Source organism: Borostomias antarcticus (assembly GCF_949987555.1).
Source record: "Borostomias antarcticus genome assembly, chromosome: 4".
Lineage (NCBI taxonomy): Eukaryota > Metazoa > Chordata > Actinopteri > Stomiiformes > Stomiidae > Borostomias > Borostomias antarcticus.
Genome location: NC_140237.1, coordinates 30,286,040 through 30,308,068, shown reverse-complemented (window position 1 = coordinate 30,308,068; position 22,029 = coordinate 30,286,040). Strand labels below are relative to the sequence as shown.

At 42.6% G+C, this 22,029-nt stretch overlaps 2 protein-coding genes across 5 annotated transcripts; both read right to left on the bottom strand.

Moving 5' to 3' along the window:
- Positions 1–3,621: 3,621 nt before the first annotated feature.
- On the bottom strand, positions 3,622–12,099 carry fbxo22 (F-box protein 22). The gene is made up of 7 exons (XM_084436795.1): positions 11,932–12,099; positions 10,845–10,977; positions 10,622–10,706; positions 9,715–9,813; positions 7,820–7,972; positions 7,513–7,678; positions 3,622–6,262 (listed from the first exon to the last, which is right to left on the bottom strand). Exons 1-7 carry the CDS (start codon positions 12,060–12,062, stop codon positions 5,869–5,871), a joined length of 1,161 nt encoding a protein of 386 aa, XP_084292921.1. The 5' UTR covers positions 12,063–12,099; the 3' UTR covers positions 3,622–5,868.
- Positions 12,100–13,342: 1,243 nt separating this feature from the next.
- LOC311307662 (tropomyosin alpha-1 chain) lies at positions 13,343–21,570 on the bottom strand (the record flags this gene model as incomplete). 4 transcript variants are annotated; one of them, XM_084436503.1, is made up of 9 exons in its annotated part: positions 13,343–13,425; positions 16,412–16,481; positions 16,594–16,656; positions 17,155–17,230; positions 17,388–17,458; positions 18,096–18,213; positions 18,670–18,803; positions 20,732–20,857; positions 21,457–21,570. In XM_084436503.1, the coding sequence occupies 9 exons, from the start codon at positions 21,568–21,570 to the stop codon at positions 13,343–13,345; spliced, it is 855 nt and encodes a 284-aa protein (XP_084292629.1). The 4 variants fall into 4 exon arrangements, with proteins under 4 accessions (XP_084292629.1, XP_084292631.1, XP_084292628.1 ...); XM_084436502.1 differs by lacking the exon at positions 13,343–13,425 and adding an exon at positions 15,654–15,736; XM_084436505.1 differs by lacking the exons at positions 20,732–20,857; positions 21,457–21,570 and adding an exon at positions 19,447–19,578.
- Positions 21,571–22,029: the final 459 nt, after the last annotated feature.

Below are 22,029 nucleotides of genomic sequence, written 5' to 3'. Positions count from 1 at the left end.
TATATATTTATACAGACTGAATGTATGCAGGTACATATATACTGTATCTTATTCCATGCCGCAGTTACTGTACATATGGATATGTGTATAGTCCCTGATATCCCTCTTTTTGTGCTGCCCCCCCCCCCGCCTCATCTAGGGTCTTCTTTTTGTTACTGCTGAAACACTTCAATTCCCCCTGGAGGGATCTATAAAGTCTTATCTTATCTTATCTGCTGAAATACTCTGTTGGGCAGTAGAATAAAAAAAGAATGAAAATCCACAGAAGAAATAAGTCCCTTGTAAAACAATTAGATCTAAGATTGTAGGATATTAGGATATATGACCTGGGAAATTCACATGAAAAAACAGAAACCAGAGACTTCGGAAAAATCAATGCCCCCACTTGAAACAATGGTGGATGGCTTGTGTAATAATCTTAATAGGTAGAAGAGATGAGTTACACATAACAAAGATTTCTGTATATAAAACAAAAAAAGTAAAATGCAAAGGTTAAAAAAAATACCTTAAATTGGCAGTTCTGAAAAATCAACTAGTTTTGGGTTTTAAAAAAAGTGTTTGATAATCTACCAACAAACCATCTGGTCCAGATAAAATGTTGGATATGCTTTGAATATGTGTGTTCAATTTGAGGAAGAATATACATAATTTTAGCCCACCCGTAAAAAAGCCCCAGCATACACCATGACAGAAGAATGAGATGAATGGTTGGTATTTTTTCCCCATCAAGATTATTTCGTATACAAGTCTTAAACTATTACAGGATTGTGAAGTATTACTTGGATCACAATCGGTGAAACATCACCTCCCATTGGCTGACAGGTGACATGACAATAGCAGCAGGATGTTGTTGCTCCTGGTTGCCCTGTCTCATAGGTACACACTGGTCCACATCCTGCTGGGCCGGGCTCAGCCCAGGTGAACCAGGGTCATTACAGTGGTGTAGCCATGCTGCAGACAGTCTGTATCAGTGTCGCACAGCGTGTAGTCCTCCTTGACGATGCGGTCGCAGCCGATCTCCCCGTTGCCGAAGAAGCCGAACGATTTAGATTTGAAATATCTATAGTTTGCGCATGTTTTAAGCTCCTTTGGGAGTGCGTTCCATTGATTGGCTCCTTTTATTGAGAACGCTGACCTGCCGAATTCTGTTCTTTGAAACGACGCTTCACAGTTCCCTGCAGTTGTGCTCCTGGCGGACGGTGGCCTGCATTGGTCACACCAGGTCACACAGCACCTGAGGGGCCTTACCTTGCAGGCACTTACTGAAGAAGAAGTACAAGTCAGATAAACACATTTGTTATGGGCTAGCTTGGGATGTTTGGGCTTGGTTAATATTCCAGGCGATTACCCTTTACGGAACTGAAGTAAACTCATTCAAACTTCAGTGAGCAACACACCTGCTTGTACCAGGGTTGCCTGGGAGATGGTCTGTTTGCAGAAGTGGAAGGGTCGTATGTTGACTCCATCCATACTGGGGGAAGTGATGGCGTGGCCTGCATCTGAGCGTGCTGGAGGGAAACATGGCTGATTGAGTGTCACTTCCCTGGGAGGGTTGTGATTATATGGAGAAATAGGGAGCGTAGACTGGACTATCTATCAGCGCTGGTGCTTCCAAGGAGCAGGGTGAACCAACAGGCCAAGAGGAAGATTAATGTCCAACAGCCCCTGATGACAGGTGACCCATTCCTCTCTGTTACGCTTAAGTGAACTGGTTAACATTCAAATACTCTGCTGAATGAGACCACATCCATCAACAGCAAAATGCATCTGTGAGCTAACGACTTTGGGTGACATAAACTGACACCAGCCTCTACGGTGAGTTAGCCAACAGACCAGGAGCTGTCCCGGGATTATATTGCATTCCATGTAGGAAAACAAACCGTTATGGCCTAAGGCCTATATACCTATTGACATCCCAAAAAGCAAAAAAAGGGGGATTTGGAGAAGGCAGAGGCAAGAAAGAAAGCAAAAGAAAATTACATCACATGAGAATGGGGAGGTATCCAAATAGGCATACAGTATGATTGGGAATGAGGAAATATGGGAACACTTACACACAAGACTGGCTACAGAGACGCTCATGATGTCACAGCCAATGGGGAACAGTCAATTCAGGTCCTCCACTGAGGCGGCTGCAGGAGATGAGGTATAAATGCGTATAACCTATATTAAAACAAATCTGCATGCTCTGCATGTTCTGCATGCTCTATTTTATCTCTCTTCTTTTGTCTGTTTTCTCTGTCTTCTGGCCAACTGTGTTCTATATTGGTCTGTCTTTGTTTTAGTTTTTTGTTGTTTTTGGTCAGGTGATGCTCAAAAAAGAGTTCTTTGATCTCAAGCTTCTTTACCTGGTTAAATAAAGGTTGAATAAATACTGTAAGGACACCAAGAATACTTTATCCTCCATAAAAGCACATACTGTAGAAAAACACCTAACTGGGCCGGTCGCACACTGGGCCGATCGCTAACTGGGCCGGTCGCAAACTGGGCCAGTCGCATACTGGGCCGGTCGCACACTGGGCCGGTCACACATTGGGCCGGTCGCACACAGGGCCGGTCGCACACTGGGCCGGTCGCACATTGGGCCGCTCGCACACTGGGCCGCTCGCACAGTGGGCCGGTCGCTAACTGGGCCGGTCTCACACTGGGCCGGTCGCATACTGGGCCGGTCTCACACAGGGCCGGTCGCTAACTGGGCCGCTCGCACACTGGGCCGCTCGCACACTGGGCCGGTCTCACACAGGGCCGCTCGCTAACTGGGCCGGTCTCACACAGGGCCGGTCGCTAACTGGGCCGCTCGCACACTGGGCTGCTCGCACACTGGGCCGGTCGCACACTGGGCCGGTCTCACACAGGGCCGCTCGCTAACTGGGCCGCTCGCACACTGGGCCGCTCGCACACTGGGCCGCTCGCACACTGGGCCAGTGTAACTGCTTTAGCCACTGACTGCTACCATTAATGTTATGGTATTATTTTCTCCTCTCAATTTTGTCAGCGCTCTGTCGCCCCCTTGTGGCCTCGTGAAAATAAACTATGTAATGTGTACAGTAACCAGGCCAGGCCAAGCCTGGCTTATGTGCGTGGCTGGCTTGTTTCTGTTCAGGACTGAAGCTAGCCATGCCACTGAAATAGCTGTGAATTGAAATTACATGAAATAATGGACCACTTTTATGAAGTTTATTTTAGCAGCTAGCCTGGGGCCTATTCGCTTTGCAGCTGTAGTTTCCAGTCTAAGCGGATATGGGTCCCCCTGTCAAAAAACACATGAACCTACGATGCAATGCGGTAATCTGAAATAGGTTACTTCGTTTGGTAGGCTACAGTATGTCCATGTTTAGGTGAGACTATTAGGCTGCTCAAATCTGCATTTGTGTGACAGGATGCCAACGGGCTCTAGACAGGAAACCAAGCACACATCCTGTATGTCAAGTAAATACTATTCTTGTACCTACATAAATACAACACTTTTTTGCCTTTATTCAAATGTTCCTGTGAATAAAGGACAGGTTTTCTGTGTGCGAAAAATAAAGAAAATGGGTGATCTAAACTCTTTGTGTTCTATATTAAAGCAAATGTATTAGACAAGGCACAGGACATGACATCACAACGGTTGTAATTTATTGAGGTGAAAATGAAATTAATCAGAACAAATTTGGCACATAGAAAAGTGCAGACTAACTTCATTCATCAAAGCCAGAGTGCCTGATTTACAGTTGAACAAGAATGCCCAAATTAAATAGATTTTTGAGTTTAAAGGTGAATTGTATGGACTTGATAATTGTCTTGACAAAAATGCCTTTTAAATATGTATGCCTACCATAATGGCTTATTCTAAACTGCCTGACAGAAATAAGCAATCAATATTATTAAGCCCAGCATATTATATTGGTAAGTAAATCGCACATTAATATCAATATCTTAAACCGTGAAAATAAAATGTTAAAACACAGGAAGAATCTAGAAATGTTGTTAGATAAAACAACTGAATTATGCTACTTAATGAAAAAGGTGCAAACTCCAATGGCTTGTGAGGGCAATATCTTACAACAACCAAGGCATCTCCTTATAAGAGGTAACGTCAGACTAAAGGTATGTGCAAGTAGGATTTCAGTCTCTTTATGTGACAAGACTTGAAGACTTTAAAAAGACCTCCGGCACTCAAAAAAGTTTCACAACAAACTTCTCATGCATCAACAAGCCAAAACCAAACACCCCTCTAATTCTGCTAAATGTTTAAATGTAATACAATAAGGTAAGATATTATACAAGATGTCCACTACAAAGCAATTTTTGTACTAACAAGGTTCTTAATAAGTATATCCACTTAATAATGATCACATGTGAAATACTCTGTTGGACAGTAGGAGAAAAAAGTTTAAATCCACAGAGAAAAGAAGTCCTTTGTAAAACAGAGAAAATAAGTCCTTTCTAACACCATTAGGTTTAAGATAGTAGGATATTAGGATACATGATATATGGCCTGGGAAATTCACATAAAGAAACAGAAGCCAGAGACTTGGTGAAAAATCAACACCCCCACTTGAAACAATGGTGGATGGCATCTTAATAGATAAGTTACACATTACAAAGATTTCTGGATTTCTTGGAACACCCATCAATGATGGCGTTGGTTTTGCCGATCTCCAATGGTAGTTCCATGATATGAGAGTTTTTGCTTTTTACTTTGCTTACTATTTTTCAACTATATTTACTTTGTATTGAATGTGATCTGATGTGGGGTTTATGATTGAAAAATATTTGTACTTGAAATTATTTGTAGTGACGTGGAATGGAATTTTGAGACGGTATAATTGGGGTTTCCCATTTTCTTGAAAGGTGCAATTTACAAGATTAACAAGATTTCAATGTAGACTATTTTTTCTACAATAATACATCAACTGAGCTTTTAGAAAGATGCAGAATAAAAGTATTGCTTTTCCCCTCAAATAATTATTGATCATGAATTTAAAATGTTGACGGGTGCAAAATCAAGGTTTTGTTTACCTCCGCCTGAGATGGCTGAGGTTTGGTTTCCACCTCTAACAAGGCTCATGAGCCAATAGTATCACTATGATGGTATCACACGGTATGTCGGGAGGCGGGAGTGATCAGGAGTCTTGAGTTGTTGTTGTTTTTAAAAAGAGCCAACATCAAAATCATCTTGATTATTGCACCTTTGTTGTTGTAGTCTCTATTGAAACATGTTCTACCCGTCCTGTGATTGGTCAGGTTATACTGACTGCCTGATGTCCTTCAGTCAAACTTGTAGATCAATCCTGATGAAGGCAGCTTAGCTGCTGAAACATTGGTGTTTTTTCTTTTTATGTCTTGATAAATGATTGCATCGGCGGTACGAGTGTGCGTCTACCTCTAGAAGCTGTATGCATGTTTTCGTTGGCCGTCACCTCATTAGTACAGGTGTGCGATTCACCCACTTTTACTCTGATAACTTACCCTACCACCTGGCCAACATGCTTTGAATATGTATGTTCAATTTTAGGAAGAATATATACATACAGTATATAATTTTACAGTTAGCCCCAGCATACACCATAACAGAGGAATGAGATGAATTATTTGGTATTTTCTTTCCATCAAGATTAATTTGTATTCAAGTCTTTAACTATTACAGGATATATGAAGTATTACTTGGATCACAATCTGCAAAACAATGTTTCTCCAAAACTGACTCGTAATGTAGTAAATGGGCCAACTCAACAGAGAATTAAAAGAAATGTACATGCTATAATAGACTTATAGCACCATCACCTCCCATTGACTGACAGGTGACAATAGCAGCAGGATGTTGTTGCTCCTGGTTGCCCTGTCTCATAGGTACACACTGGTCCACATCCTGCTGGGCCGGGCTCAGCCCAGGTGAACCAGGGTCATTACAGTGGTGTAGCCATGCTGCAGACAGTCTGTATCAGTGTCGCACAGCGTGTAGTCCTCCTTGACGATGCGGTCGCAGCCGATCTCCCCGTTGCCGAAGAAGCCGAAGAGGGGGATGTTGGGGAAGACTTTGCGGAAGGTGTCGGCTTCCACGTTGGGCTGGTTGTTGTAGTAGTTGTGGCCGCGGCCTACGCAGGCGAACATGAAGCCCACGGTGTTCCTCTCGGGAAGGTTGGCGGCCTTCAGCCTCTGGATGGTGGCCTCGGCCGACTTGGGGCTGCTCACATCCTGCTCCAGGAGGACTGAGGCCCCCTGAATCCGGGGCCCGCTCAGGGCCAGCCCCACAACCCCATAGGAGCTCCGCCCACAGCTAGAGAGGCACACAGAGGGAGAGATACCACAGTCACACACAGGCTATCTGGATGCCCTGTATACAGCAGTACAGATATTATTAGCAAGGCAATGGATAACAGGACACCAGGATACAGAACACAATAACTATATAGACGCTAGTCTCAATGCCAGACCCATGAAAGTTCTTTTGGGGAATTTCCATGACAACCGCAAACAAAACTGGAGGGAAAATAAGTCCAAATAAGTCCTAATGGCAAATCACCTTAGCACACTGCACCACTTTGCCTGCACAGAGCAGGGCTCTCGGGCAGAGTGCACAGTTTATGTGCTAGCATATCCTATGATACTCAGCTGAGAGCTAACGCAGTGCTAGCATATCCTATGATACTCAGCTGAGAGCTAACGCAGTGCTAGCATATCCTATGATACTCAGCTGAGAGCTAACGCAGTGCTAGCATATCCTATGATACACAGCCGAGAGCTAACGTAGTGCTAGCATGTCCTATGATACTCAGCTGAGAGCTAACGCAGTGCTAGCATGTCCTATGATACTCAGCTGAGAGCTAACGCAGTGCTAGCATATCCTATGATACTCAGCCGAGAGCTAACGTAGTGCTAGAATGTGCTATGATACTCAGCTGAGAGCTACCGTAGTGCTAGCATGTTCTATGTGGGAATCGGGCAGGCTAGCTAAGTATATTGTTTTTGTTCCAGGGGGATGATCTTACTAAACAGCTGGAAAGCTATTCAACTCTGTAGGTAGGCAAATTGGTTAAACTTAATTGGTTAAGCAGGGGTTGCTTTTGGGCCAATGAGAGAACTTTTCAACATGACACTAGGATTCATGACATTTACCAGCTAACTTGTTCCTCCATGCATTTTTTCACATTGCTGAATGTTTCATTTGCAATGTGAAAAATGTGCTGCAGGGCAGGAAATGTATATTTATAGCCTAGTTTTACAGAAAATAAATAAATTTCGAAATTCACTGTTTAGCTATATGACAGCACAGTTACCATACATTTACAAACTGTAGGCTAATGGAGTTGCCCAACTAATATTTCTGACCCTGTCGGTGCAGTCGAGAACCCAACACTGGCCCTGCCTGACCTGAGACAGGGTTCAAACTGCCTTGGCCTGCCATGTTGATATTATAATTAAGTGGCCCACTGTTGAATCCAATTGACTATCCCTGCTCTACAGTATTTGATCATTGGTCACTCAGGCTTTTGCCAAGGTTGAGTGGGACTGTAACAGGATACTGACCATTCTCTGGGAGGAGCAAAGACTTTCTCCACATGTCCTCCAGCTATAAGAGCTTTGCTCTTAGCCAGAGGCTCCAGCACCTCGTTCAGGAAGAGAGCAGCTCCAGACTTATAGGCCTCATAGCCAAACAGCAGGACCACTCGCAGGTCTGGGTTATCCACCAACCCTTAGGGATGAGAAGAACAACAAGTGAGATAACCACATTTGTTATGGGCTAGCTTGGGATGTTTGGGCTTGGTTAATATTCCAGGCGATTACCCTTTACGGAATTGAAGTAAATTAATTCAAGCTTCAGTGAGCAACACACCTGCTTGTACCAGGGCTGCCTGGGAGATGGTCTGTTTGCAGAAGTGGAAGGGTCGTATGTTGACTCCATCCATATTGGGGAACATGAGGGCGTAGCCTGCCTCTCCCTCCTGGTGCTCCTGGGGAGGACTGGAGTGGGAGCCACTGGGAGTTACTAAGGGGAAAGGAGAAAATAAAAAACTGTGTGAAATAATATCCTACGCTTTACTTTAGGCATCAGTGCATGTATGACAAGACCAGTTATAACACTTTGATATACAGTATTGCCTTTCAGCTTGTGAGTGCTAGAACAACTAAATACCAGGGCTGTACCCGACCTTGGCCGAGGGGAGACCGCAGGAGTCAGGACAGCTGTCAAACTTTAAACTCAAACTCGCAGGCAGCACAATAAAAAACATATTCTTCTTGCTAAACATGCATCATCTAGCCCACATTGTCCATCTACTTCAGATGCCTGCTTGTTTCCCATAGCCTACATTAGGGTTGGGTGATATGACAAATATAGTTTGCCTCCTCAACTATTCAACTATGCATTTGAAAGTGAACGTGAATAGGCTCTGCTGTCAAAACAAGGAACTGGAACTGTTATAAATTCACGGACGTTAGAGGTTTAGAGCTCAAGCTGTCTATGGGAAAAACCTTTTCTTTTTTTACAGTGCATAAGATAAGATAAAATGAGATAAGATGAGATAAGATAGGACTTTATTGATCCCCGCAGCAGGAAACTAGGCGTTTCAGCATTGAAAAAAATACAGTATGTACGCGCATACAGGTGCATCCCAAAAAAATTAATATTGTGAAAAAGTTAATTATTTTTCGTAATTTAATTCAAATAGTGAAACATGTATTCTAGATCCCTTACACAAAGTGAAATATTTCTAGCCTTATTTGTTTTAATCTGTACAGTATGTTCAATATGTTAATTTATACACTCAATACTTGGTGGAGGCTTCTTTTGCACAAATTACTGCATCAACATGGAGCGTGGTATATTTCACTCCATGTGTAATGAATATATAATATGAAAGTTCCACTTTTTGAATTAAATTACAAAAAATAATTAATTTTCCACAATATTTTGTGTCTATAGAAGACTCACTTGTCTTTCCTTAAAGGACATTTGGTACCACATTCCATGAAATGTAAGTTTAGGAAGCTGACCCGGCTATGACCCTGGTTTGTGATGCCACAGGACAGTGTACCCACAAACAGCCCTGCCTGCAATTGATCCTGACAGACCATGAGCACCGGTACTATATCTGAGCGTGCTGGAGGGGAACATGGCTGAGTGAGTGTCACTTCCCTGGGAGGGTTGTGATTATATGGAGAAATAGGGAGCGTAGACTGGACTATCTATCAGTGCTGGTGCTTCCAAGGAGAAGAGTGAGCCGACAGGCCAGGAAGAAGATGTCCAACAGCTCCTGATGACAGGTGACCCATTCCTCTCTGTTACTCTTAAGGCGGTAGTTCAGAATTTTGGACATTTACGACTTACCCATAATTATTCTCATATTTGATTTGGGTGCACTGTGGAATGTTTGTCTTTGAATGCTAGCAGTTTCTACTGCATTGCGCTAGCATTAGCATGCCGCTATACACCGGAATGAGAGACAGCATGGAATCAGCTGAAAATGTTCTTCATCGATCAACAACATTATGTGCAAGTTGTAAATTAGGGCTCTATGTCCAAAATTCTGAACTACCCCTTTAAACGAACTGGTTAACATTCAAATATTCTGCTGCCGTTAAGGCCTATAGGCCTAAAGCAAAAAGGGGAAAGGGAGAAGTCTGAGGCACAAAAGAAAGCAAAGGAAATTGACACCACATGGCAATGAGGAGGTACTGTAGCCAGATAGGCATCTATGATTGGGAATGAGGAAATACGGACACACTTACACACAACCCCAGGTACGGCGACTCCCATGATGTCACAGCCAATGGGGAAGAGTCGATTCAGCTCCTCCACCGAGTCTGGGCTGTGATGGCTCCTCCGTGCTGCAGGGAGTACGGTAGAAATGATTATGTTTGTTTAACCTATAAAAAAACAAATACTGCAAGGACACCAACAAGTCTTTATCCTCCATAAGATACTATTTCACAATTGAGCTGGCTACAGGCCACTGATGGCAGTAGATCTGGCTGATGAGGCGGGCGAACCTGTTCCTCCCTCAGCGCTCCATGACACCAGAGACAGAGGAACTTCAGATTAGTCACAGGTTTCAATGGGTTCTATTTTCCATGCTATGATTTGAGCTTTTTAAAAATGCCTTTTAATAGATTTCTTACCTTTATCTTCCTCTTATTGTATTTTGTCTTATTCATACTGATAGAGATGATATTATTGGATGATCGTGTATGTCACTACTATGTGCTCACTTTTCTATTTTATTGTTATTTTGTGATGATGATGTGGTGATTATTTTAAAGTAGAAAAGCCTAACCAGGGAAAGGGGTTGCAAATTAGCCTTGGCAAGAAACCCGACATGCAACACATCTGTTTCATGTTACGGTAGCCTGTTATGTTGTTTGTATTGTCCCTGACATATAAAATAAAAAATAAAAATCTTCCATCTTATTTTCCCAGATTTTATGTTCATTTTTTGTCTGTTTTTATGTGAAGCACTCTGGACATGTAATGTTCCCTGTTGTAAAGCACTTTGAGCTGCATTTTTTAAATTGAAAGGTGCTATGCAAATACATCTTTATATTATTATTATTATTATTATTATTACACAAGTACAGTAAAAGTACATTGTCCACGTCAAAAACACCAGTCCAGTAAAGACAATCTAGCACATCTTACCTTTCTTCTGCCTAAAGCAGCATTGCTCATTGCAAGTCTCGCTGTCTACCATGACCAGGACTGTTTTAGGAAGCAGGAATACATTCTAAAATACAGGGGAGAGATGCACATTAGGTGTTTCTGAACATATTACTCACTTTAAAGATAAAGAGCAATAGCTAGCAGATTCAACACTGCTTCACCCGCCTTGACATCTTTTTCTGGAGCTTCGAGTCAATCTTACCTCCACTGCTTGTGCCAGACTGTTGCAGAGAGCATGGCCTTCACAATTGGATGGCCCAGAGGCTGAGACCCACGTCAACTTCTGCTGAGTCCTCAGCACCCGTCGTGCACAGTCCCTCCACAGCCTGCATACACTGCACAGGGGAGACGGAGCAATGAGAAGGGCATTCACCTAGCTAGTGTAGCTAGCAAGCTTTTGTCTAATGGTGCATTCGTTTATAACTGGGAGGTGGCAAATTGCGACTTGCTACTAGGAATGATTAAATAAAACACCTCATGAACTCGCACTTCCTCGTCGCAAATTCGGATATGTTTCTCAGCCCCCAGTTGCTCGAATGCACTAGATATCACTAGGTAACTGTGATATAATGGTATATAGATATAACTAGGTAACTGTGATATAATGGTATATAGATATAACTAGGTAACTGTGATATAATGGTATATAGATATAACTAGGTAACTGTGATATAATGGTATATAGATATAACTAGGTAACTGTGATATAATGGTATATAGATATAACTAGGTAACTGTGATATAATGGTATATAGCTCGAATGCACACAGGTCGGAGGTAGGTATTTTCCCACTTGCGACTTGCCACATCCGACCACAAACGAACGCACCATGACTACCTAGCTACTGCCAAGCGAGCTAACTAGCTATCTATGCTAACAACTTGGCTGGAGACTACAATATCGTAGTCTACGACGTACTAACATTAGCTAGCTATCTTAACACCAAAACAATCCAGAACCCTTGCTAGCCTGCTACCGTTAGACTATCTGGAGCTGTGACTGTATGACTAGCTAGCTACAGCTACTTTGTACCTTGTATTTAGGTACATGACGCATTGTTTCTCTTATAGTTCTTACCTTTCTATAGTGCTTAGTGTGTGCACCATCTAGGAACTAACGGAAGAGCAGTTTACTACTTGTCGTTGTAACCTATATGGTGTAGTATGTGACAAATAAACTTTACTTTAGCTACTTCCTCACGCTAGCCAGGTGACAAGCTAACGATGGACTAGCTAGCTAAGTTAGCTGGTTTGCCTTGATAGCTCGCTAGCCAATTTGCACCACTTACCTTGCGATTCGGAGGAGTGATTTAGTTGGTACAAATGTCAATATTCGCTCAACTACTTCCGCAACATTACTAAGAATGTATTCAGCCTTACTTTCATGTAAAGCTCCTGAAAAATCTGGGTTTTCATCCATATCTACTTCTTAAATAATATTTTAGCCAGAGCTACAGACTTTCACCTTTCAACCAAGCGATTCTATGAAAACCTCATTAGAACACGTTATGACATTGAAAGACCACTACCGCCACCTACCGGTGAAATACAATACCCGCCGAAATGCAATGCGCTCGGGGCCAAAAACGATTAAACTGTTCCCCCATTCAATGGAAAAAAAATAGATTTAGTTATTTTAGCACAGTTAAATAAAGCAATATGCCATAAAACAAAGTGCAATTTTGCCAGCCAATGCTAGTAGTTGTAGGGTAGACAACTGTTAAAAATACTGGACTACTACTGCAATAGCATGTGATCAACGCTAGAGTGTAGTCTAAACACATAGCTTAGGTAAATGGTAAAATTAGGCTGTTGTATCTTGCAGGTTTTGTCAGTTGTCCTTGCCTAATCTTTTGACACTGAAAACATGACGCTTTTACAAGTGTCCAAAACTAGAAATGAAGAAAAAAAGATACTTAATTTGATTACACTTTTATTTATAGAGCATTTTCATATAACATTCAAATGTTAAAATAAGCAACAAATAACAGCACCATCAATCTCTCTGGGATTAGAAAATGACATAAATGGGCTTAACCATGACATGGAACAATCTATAGTAAAGCACTTTGAATTGCCTTGTTGCTGAAATGTGCTATACAAATAAACTTGACTTAGTTGAAATTAGACTGTTGTCTGTCTTTGTGAGTGACATCACTAAAAGTAAATATAATCATAATATAAATATAAATAACAATAGACAACCTTCAATAATCAAGTTACAAAAAACACTTGCATAAAGCCTTGGCTTGGCTGGGCCAACATTGATCATGTGCAGAACAATTTAAATTATTCACAAAGTGCAAATTGTGTACCACCTTAATTTATATTTAAACTTTTTTAATAATCACTTAAATTCCTCCTTAATACGGTATCAAAGGAAACGGCATGGAACAACTCTTCACAATGTGTTCTTTGCTTTCTTTGACCTACTGTACATTAACACTTCACTTTGATTCGCGTCCCCTCTTTCCCTTAAGTCCTCTGAGAAGGGAAGGGCGCTGCTGACGCCAGGCCCCTGGGGTGCTGTTGTAGTTAGAGAAGGGAAGGGCGCTGACGCCAGGCCCCTGGGGTGCTGTTGTAGTTAGAGAAGGGAAGGGCGCTGACGCCAGGCCCCTGGGGTGCTGTTGTTGCTAGAGAAGGGACCAGCATGCTGTCTCAGAACAAGTGAGCATAGGGATGATGAACCAGGAGGTCATATCACATGATATTGAGATTCATGAGAGTGTGATCCAGCATCTGTTTCATGCCAACGTTATCTTCCTTAGCATGAGTAAGTTTATCTGTTCACATAACATTGGCATGTTAACAAAAGACAAAGTAAGCAGCACACAAACATACAGTAACAAGGATTAAGCACTGACCAAATAAACAAAATAAATATCTGGAAAGACAGTATTACATTGAATGCACGCAAACGTGACAAGTACTGTATAAAGTCTAAAGGCTGTCCTTGTGTAAATTCTTGATTATCCAGTTAGTAGTCATTATATAATACACTTTGAGCCCAGGTTCACAAACTCAGATTAAGCCGCAATACACTCCTGTACTGTGGTAATTCAACTATTTATTGAAATTATTAAATATGCAATATGTAAGTTAGTACTGTAATAAAATGTCCGCATGGATTCATTAAAAAAAAGATTTTCTATTCATGAATTTAGCCTATCGCATTCTTGGATTAACATAACCTGGGTCTGTGAACCTGTGAGACCTGTCCTTTCTCTTGCGACGTGGCGAGCATGCATTTCATTATGTGAACATGCATTACATTTCTCTGATGCATAGCCTTTACACTCACAAGGTATTATTTTGACTTAGGTATTGATTGGTCTATATTGAGACTTATATATTTTAACAAAACTATAGTTTGTGTCAGAGACAGCGTAACCTGAATTATCACAGCATCAGACAAATGTCTGTGGTCGTTTGCATTTGCACAACGCCAAAAACAACAGCACAATGCTAGCATGGAGTTTAAGCATCATTGTCCATGGCTATTCTCAATTCGTTAGACAGAAGGCGGTTTTTCTCAAGTTGCTTGTATAGATGGTCTGGACAGTCAGAAAGCATGTTATAGGACAAAGTAGAAGAGAATAGAGGAAAAAGTTAAGATGGTAAAGGACAGATACAGAGACATCGAAATTCATAACAGTGTACAGTACATACACTGTGTGTTCGTTGAAATTTCCCCCTCGGAACACATCTGTACTAATTAATATAATAACTATGGTCAATAGAAATTCCTAAAGCTGTCTTTTCTTTGGTGGTCATGCACCAGCATGAGGTAACTGTATGTGTGTTGAGAATGGGAAATAATTGGGACTATTAAACTTCATGAAAGCACCACGCCATTTTGACTTTGCTGTAGCAAATTCTGTGGGTGTTGAAAGACCGAATGCTGTGCATGCTGAAAGAAATAATTAAAATGCCATTCATTCAAATTATATTACTGTGGTATCGCTACTACTGACCCCAGTCAAGTCTACCCAAAACACAAATGAACATGGGATGGGAGGAGCTTTAACGTTTTATTCAAAGCTACTCGACAATAAATTAAACACAACAAAATGAACGACAAGACAATAGAAATGAAGTCGGAGGAGAAGGTGGGGGGCGGCTGACATAGATGGAAGAATGTTTATTTTACAGAAAGCAGAATGACTCAAAGCTCTGTACAGGAGATGGGCTAATGGCTGGCGTCTGCAGCGGGGGCCCAGGGAGCGGAGCGGCCGTGAATGAAGGCTGTGACAGAAGGGACAGGGTGGCGGGCAACGCTGCAGACTAGAGAGAGGCCGCTCAACCAGCGGGAGGCGTCTGGGGTGGGGGGGTGTAAACAGTTTAACTGTGGGGGAGAGAAAGAAGGGAGAAACACGTCGTGTTGGAAGGGAAAATAATAAGGAAAGTCAATAACATGCAGAATAAAGACCACAGCAAACAAGAGGACAGAAGGACTGGAAAGGGATTATTAGGGTCAAGTAGAGATTGAAAGAGACAGAGCAGAGTTAATATAATTAAAGTGGCAATAAGTGATTTCCTACCACTAGATGTAGTAGCAGTAAGAGACTTGTTTACAAACGAAAGGCCTAAACTGTATAATATGTACGTTTAAGGCACGGGGGCGGAGCAAAGTTACGGGCAGTAATTTGAGAACACCGGCAGAAATGTTGGAATAAAAACATGTGGTAGGGGTGAGTCATTGAAGTTTGATGATATTATAACGCTATGGCTCAATGAAACAATCTGATATCAGGTGGTTTTAATTAGTTTTGACAAAATGTGAAAAAAAATATTATTTTTGAGTTACAGTATATAGTTATTGCAGCTTTAAAGTAAAGGGCCAAACTGAATCACTGTTGTATAATGGTTGTATAATGAAAACCAACATAGGTCAGCAAACATGCCATTAGTCAATCAACAACAGTATTCAGACATGCCACTAGGGGGAGTAGTAGTGTAATGGTGAGTAGGGGGGGGGCTGAGGCACACTCAGACACAAGCGGGTGGTGAATTACATGGAGGTCATGTCGTTGAGGGCGTGGTCCAGCTCCTCGCTGATGGCCTTGTACTTCAGTTTCTGGGCATACAACTCATCTATTGGGTGGTTCCACAGGAAGTCAGAGTGGTGGAGTGGAGGAGGGGAAGTGGTAGAATGATGGAGGGAGGGAGAGGCAGCGACAGAGAGGATAGAGCAAAGACGGAGGGGCAAATAGGAAGAACAGGATCGTCAGAGAGACCAACTGACAGTGAAGGGAAAAGGAATGTCAAACTGAAGAGGGCAGATGTAGGATGGGCACATGCACTGACGCTCTGTGAAAATAATCACACTCAGGAAATGATGTCACTGGAACGCTTGTCCTTTCACAGGTACCAGTCACACCAACAAGAGAGTGAGAAATGTCTCTGGCCACAATAAAGGTCTGGCCAGTATAGAATGAGAGTCTGGCTGAGCAGATATTCTCCCTAGAGAGTATCCCAATGCTCTGCTGAGGGTAAAGATAACGTGCCACCACAAAGGGGCGGTGACAGAGGTCAGAGGTCAGACTCATGAGGAAAAATATCAAATCAGGGGTATTGAAAGTTCAGACAACTGTGTCCAAGAAAACTGCGTAGCGGAGCTATATCCGTGCTAAAGATATTTAGGCGTCCATTTCAGATGCACACAAAGAGATTGCACCTACAGTACATTTCCAGCACCTACAGTACATTTCCAATCTACTCCAAATGCCGTTGCTAATGTCTGATATGAAGAGAAAAAAAGATTCCTACCCTCCAGATCGTCGATGGTCTTCTCAAGCTTGGCGACCGATCTCTCAGCGAACTCGGCACGGGTCTCAGCCTAGGGGAAGAACGACAGGCCGTGATCATCTCTCACCGTCACGCCGAAACACACGTCCTCCTCCTCCCGTACCTACACACCCCGCTGGTGACACACGCAGGTGTGAACTCACCTCCTTCAGCTTGTCTGTCAACACCTTGATCTCCTCCTCGTACTTGTCCTCCTTCTGTGAGTACTGTAGTGGCACAGGGACACTCGTGTCAAACGGCCGTCACCATAGTAACCTACTCATTATGGAGTCACTCGCTCTCCCAGGCGGCCATGTTGGCAGGATATGAGCCCAACTCCCTAAACTACTAACTAGGGCTGGGTTAAAAAATATATATATATATTAATCGATTCAGAATCGATTCATGAATACCAAAATCAATCTTTTATTTAATGAATGAATGAATAAATTAAGGAATGAATAGTTCATTAATTCATTTAATGATTCATTCATTCATTCATTTTTGGAAATCAGTATCGATACCCAGCCCTAGTATTGATGTGTTGCATCACTTGGCAGTCATGTTATTAAGGTTACCGCAAAAAAAAAAAAAAAAAGGTTTTAGTAACACTAACTGAATCGATACTGAATCGAATCGTGATAATCGATTCTGAACCTTATGAATCGGAATAGAATCGATTCTTGAAATTCGAATTGATACCCAGCCCTACTACTAACACCTACCTTCTCTGCCTGAGCCTCCAGAGACTTCAGGTTGTTGGTCACAGTTTTCAACTCTTCCTCAAGCTCGGAGCATTTGCTGGTGGTTCAGGTGTAGATGAGAGGACAGGGGAAGACGCCGGCCAATACGGGAGACGGGAGAGAAAAAGAAAGCGTTGGGTGTCCCGTGGCGGAGCCTCGGAAAGCGGCGAAGCGTGCGGGATGTTTGGGTACGCGTGCGCTCCCTTAGCGGTTACCTCTCAGACAGCTCGGCGCGCTCTTCTGTACGTTCCAGATCGCTCTCAATGATCACCAGCTTACGGGCCACCTGGAGTTACAGCGCACACACACATCCAGGTTAGATCCGGGTTAGATCCGGGTTAGATCCGGACCAGAAAAACACATGAACGGACAGAAGCCGGGCTGTACGTGATAATGTATGTAAAGCAACATACATGGTTGGGGCCAGTATGTGTCAAGTAAATGTAGAGCTACTACCAATTAGGATGTTTATTACTGAGTACAGCATGTGTATCTGTAGAGAGTGACAGTATTCGTTGAAGACTATTGATTGACCAGTATTTAGACTAAAGAAGCAAACAAACTAACCTTTTTATTTATTTATATTAAATTATATTTTAGTTATATATATATATAGTATATATTTGAACGGTATGTATGAATTGTGAGTACACATTCGAACTGTAGGATTGTGGAGTAAATGTAAATAATACTGTATCTGTTATTGTAAATTAAATGCAATTATGTAACACGTGTCGTTTGATGGCCACCTGGGGCCACAGTGGAAATTCTGGACTTTACTGTGTCTATGCCTGTCAAAATCAAATATGTTGCTACATCTTTTATCAATGTATTCTGCACTTTTTGACAAATAAAACAAATCAAATGACCCTCCAGACTTGACAGAGTGGCTACAGGAAGTGACATATGGCCGGAACACTCGCCTCCTCGTATTTGCGGTCGGCCTCCTCAGCGATGTGTTTGGCCTCCTTCAGCTGGATCTCCTGCAACTCCATCTTCTCCTCGTCCTTCATCGCCCTGTTCTCAATAACCTTCATGCCTCTGGGGTACAAAAGATGGAGGGACACACATGTGACATGTTATTACACTGCCCAGCAACAAGTCAACACTGTCTGGTACTGGCCATTGCAGCGCAATATGATGATGTGGTGACCATTTTAAAGTAGTAAAGCCTAATGGAGCCCTAGGGACAGGGGTCACAAATTAGCCTTGGCTAGAAACCCTACATGCAACACTGATGATGCATGATGCAACATCATGTTATTGTAACCTGTTACTGTGTTTTTTTGTATTGTCCCTGACAAATAAACTAATACATTACAAACATGTCATGTACAGTGCACTGTAGTAGTATTCTTCTAGGGGTGCCATCTGCCATGACACTGTGAGCAATGACAAACGTGTGGCTATTACCATGGCTGTCTCTCTCATACATGGCTGTAGTATAATGTGTTTGGTAGCTGTATTCAGACTGTGTGATCGCGACGTGCCGCCCACCTCTCGCTCTCGTCGGCCGCCTTCTCGGCCTCCTCCAGCTTGGTCAGAGCTGTGGCCAGACGCTCCTGAGCGCGGTCCAGCTCCTCCTCCACCAGCTGGATGCGTCTGTTCAGGGATGCTACATCACCCTCAGCCTGCAGGACCACAACACCAAGGGACCGGTCAACCTCAGGCACACTGCCTTGCACACTCGCTTACATAGATCAAAATCAAATCTTACGCACACAGGTGTTTGGTGGATTGTGATGTTGTTTGTGTTGTGTTTGTTCTTGCTATTTGCTAATAGAGTGAATGATCAGGGAGACAGGATTGCCCTGCCCTGGCTAATTTCATCAATGAACTCATCATAATAATAATAATATGCATGGCGTTGTCTCTGCTAAAGAGTACTAGTACTAAAGAGTACTGTGTCTGTATGCTTATTGCTGAATTAACGGTTTGGAAAATCAGTGTGACCCACATGTCTACCTATCTGAAGGGAATCGGGAGGATGGGATGTAGCCTGTGGTGTGAGGCTCGAGCACTCCGATAGTCTACTGCAGTACCAATGGGCCTTAAACAGGATGTTTACGTTAAGGCTCTCGGAGAGCTCTGCCTAGTATTTTACGCATAATTTTACGCGGGGGCGTCACATTGTGGGGAAAACACTGATGTTGTATAAAGGAAAAAAAAACGTATTCTGTCTAGCGTTCTGACTGTCTATGTTGTTGACAGGTTTGCACTAATGCTGTCGGCAGTCTGCAGACGTAATTGCCTTAAATTATTAGCACGGCTTACTGATTCTCTCGCCTCTCTTTCCAGACACAGCTCCTTCTGTAGCCTCGCCACTAGTTCTTCTGCGCCGTCAGCCTGGTCTTGCAAGGATTTTATTTTCCTTTTTACAGCCTCCAGCGACGTCGCCCCAGCCATTTCGCTTGTTATCTGTCTAGTTTTCTATACGCCCTGATTTGACTGGTCTCGTCTCGGGGCACAAAACGCGCTCCACGGGATGCGAGGCGGCGGCTGATCACTGCCCTGTTTCAAACCTGCAGCTACTGGGGGAGATGGGACTAACATCCAAACACCGGAAGTAACTGATTTAACACATTGTGCTAAATTGCATCAGCATATCCATTTGATTGATTGATAAAATAAGTTGAAATAAAAAAAAATTTACGTGCTAAGATTTTTTTATTACATAGCAATTTATTGAGCATTTACCAAGCAAGGTGTATCTATGGAGCATCGCCCTACTAGTACACTGACTGCGCCCCGTGGCCTGGTTGGGGAAATGCTTTATCATGGTAATAAACTCATTAGGCTCATATTTAATCGGTTTTCTGTAAAAGAAAAAAAAAAAAAGTAACCTCATCAAATTTTGAGAAAAAAATCGTTTTTATTTTTATTATGATATTTAAAATAATTGCCTATATACATCTGAAATTACAAATAGTAGGCTGCAGGTTACTGATTATGGATTGGCATTGAAAATTATGATTGTTTACTAGGCTATAGGCTACCAGTATTTTTTTTATTTTTATAATTTAACTGTGGTTTAATTCATCATTATAATGTCCACTAAGTAATAGCTATTTGTTGTGAAAGTTGATGCTCTCTATTGTGGTTGATGAAAGCATAAACTGATCTGTGAAACCGAAAGGAATGCTGTTCAACACATTCAGAACATTCCCTCAGCTATTTGACTGAAATTCTAAACGACCCCTCATTTTAACCATAGGTTGTGAGGGGTACTGCTTGAGCACGTGCGCTGGACGTTACCATATACAGCACTGGACTAAATTTAAACACCCCCTGCATCGACTGCATTTTGTTTTCACACTATCCAAATCAATGCTTATTTATCATTCTCACACTGTAGTCTCATTCGATGATTGGCCTAAAATGTTGGCCTAGTATTAGGTTAAACTCAGCTGACACCAAAGGCTATAACTAATTGATGAGATAATATTGCTGAACGTGCCATGTGAATGGTGTGAGAACGCTAACGTCCACGTGGGCCTCTGTCCTATCAACAGTCAGAGAGTAGGCATATGGACTGACCAATGCGCCATCCCAAACTTACATCTGTGGCTTTCTTCTCAGCGAGGTCCAGTTTCTCCTGGGCATCCTTAAGAGCCTCAGAGTACTTGTCCAACTCATCCTCAGTTGCCTTCAGCTTCTTCTGCAGTGCTACCAGGTCATCCTCAAGCTGACGGCCGTTGATGAATGTTATTCAGTTGGAGTGTGAGGGGCAGTCAAGGGCGCACAGGAGCGGTGGCACAAGCATACGCACAGACATAATGGGAAGAAACAACTTTAGGTATGGAACAAACATGTTGAAATACCTCACAATCTTAGCAATATAATGCATTTATTACATTTGCACAGGAAGCATCACATTATAACTCCATGAATACGTCTGTGAAGTTTGTAAATAGCTAAAGCTAATCTCATTAAAGATAAAACCACATGCGGAACAAAATACTAATTCATAATAAAGCAGATATAATGCCGCGTAATTATGGGTGCTTTACTATAATCCTAATCAATTGACATTAACATTCACAATTAACATATTGGAGACTTCCTGGAGTCCAAGAATATCATATTATAGTCTCTCCAAGAAGCGAGATATTCCAAATGCGACTTGACATTCTAATTTGTACTGATCCCCTTGATCTTCTGAGGAATAACTTAATCCGGAAGAAGAGTGAGCTCCAGAGCACTAACTGGAGCCAGGCGCCCCAACCCCTGACGCACAGCGCCAACCATTGCGTAAAAAATATCGATTTCTCGATCAATCCCAACCTGTTTGCTCCTGTCCTCGGCTGCCTTCTTGTCTCCCTCTGCCTGCTCGGCTCTGTCCAAGGCATTCTCCTTGTCGAGCTTGAGCATCTGCATCTTCTTCTTGATGGCATCCATAGCTGATTAGTGTTGAGGTGCCGCGGCAACCGTTAGAAAGTAAAATAAATGGAAGTGAAGGATGAGAAGCTCCGAGCGTCTGAACCACACTGAACGCCAAGCTGGAGTGCAAGCTCGCGCTGACTGTAGGCTGTCAAATATGTAGTTTCGCAGAGGAGTTACTGGATCCCCTTGGAAACCCAATACATTTTTGGAAACAACTCCAGCTGGTCTCCCCCGCAGGTCCTGACGTTTTTAGGGATCTCTTCGGCGATTCGCTGCTCCAAGACATTTGACAACTTATATGCCTATACATGGGGCATGAGCGTCAAGAAGGCACCCCCCACCAAGACGTCTGTTCCTATTTCTAACAACCCTCCGCCGCAGAGAAGTCGGAGTTAGGTGTCAAACACAGTGAACAGCTGGATTGTGGTGTGAAACAGAACAAAAAAAGACTTTGATCTGTGTATCACCCTGCAA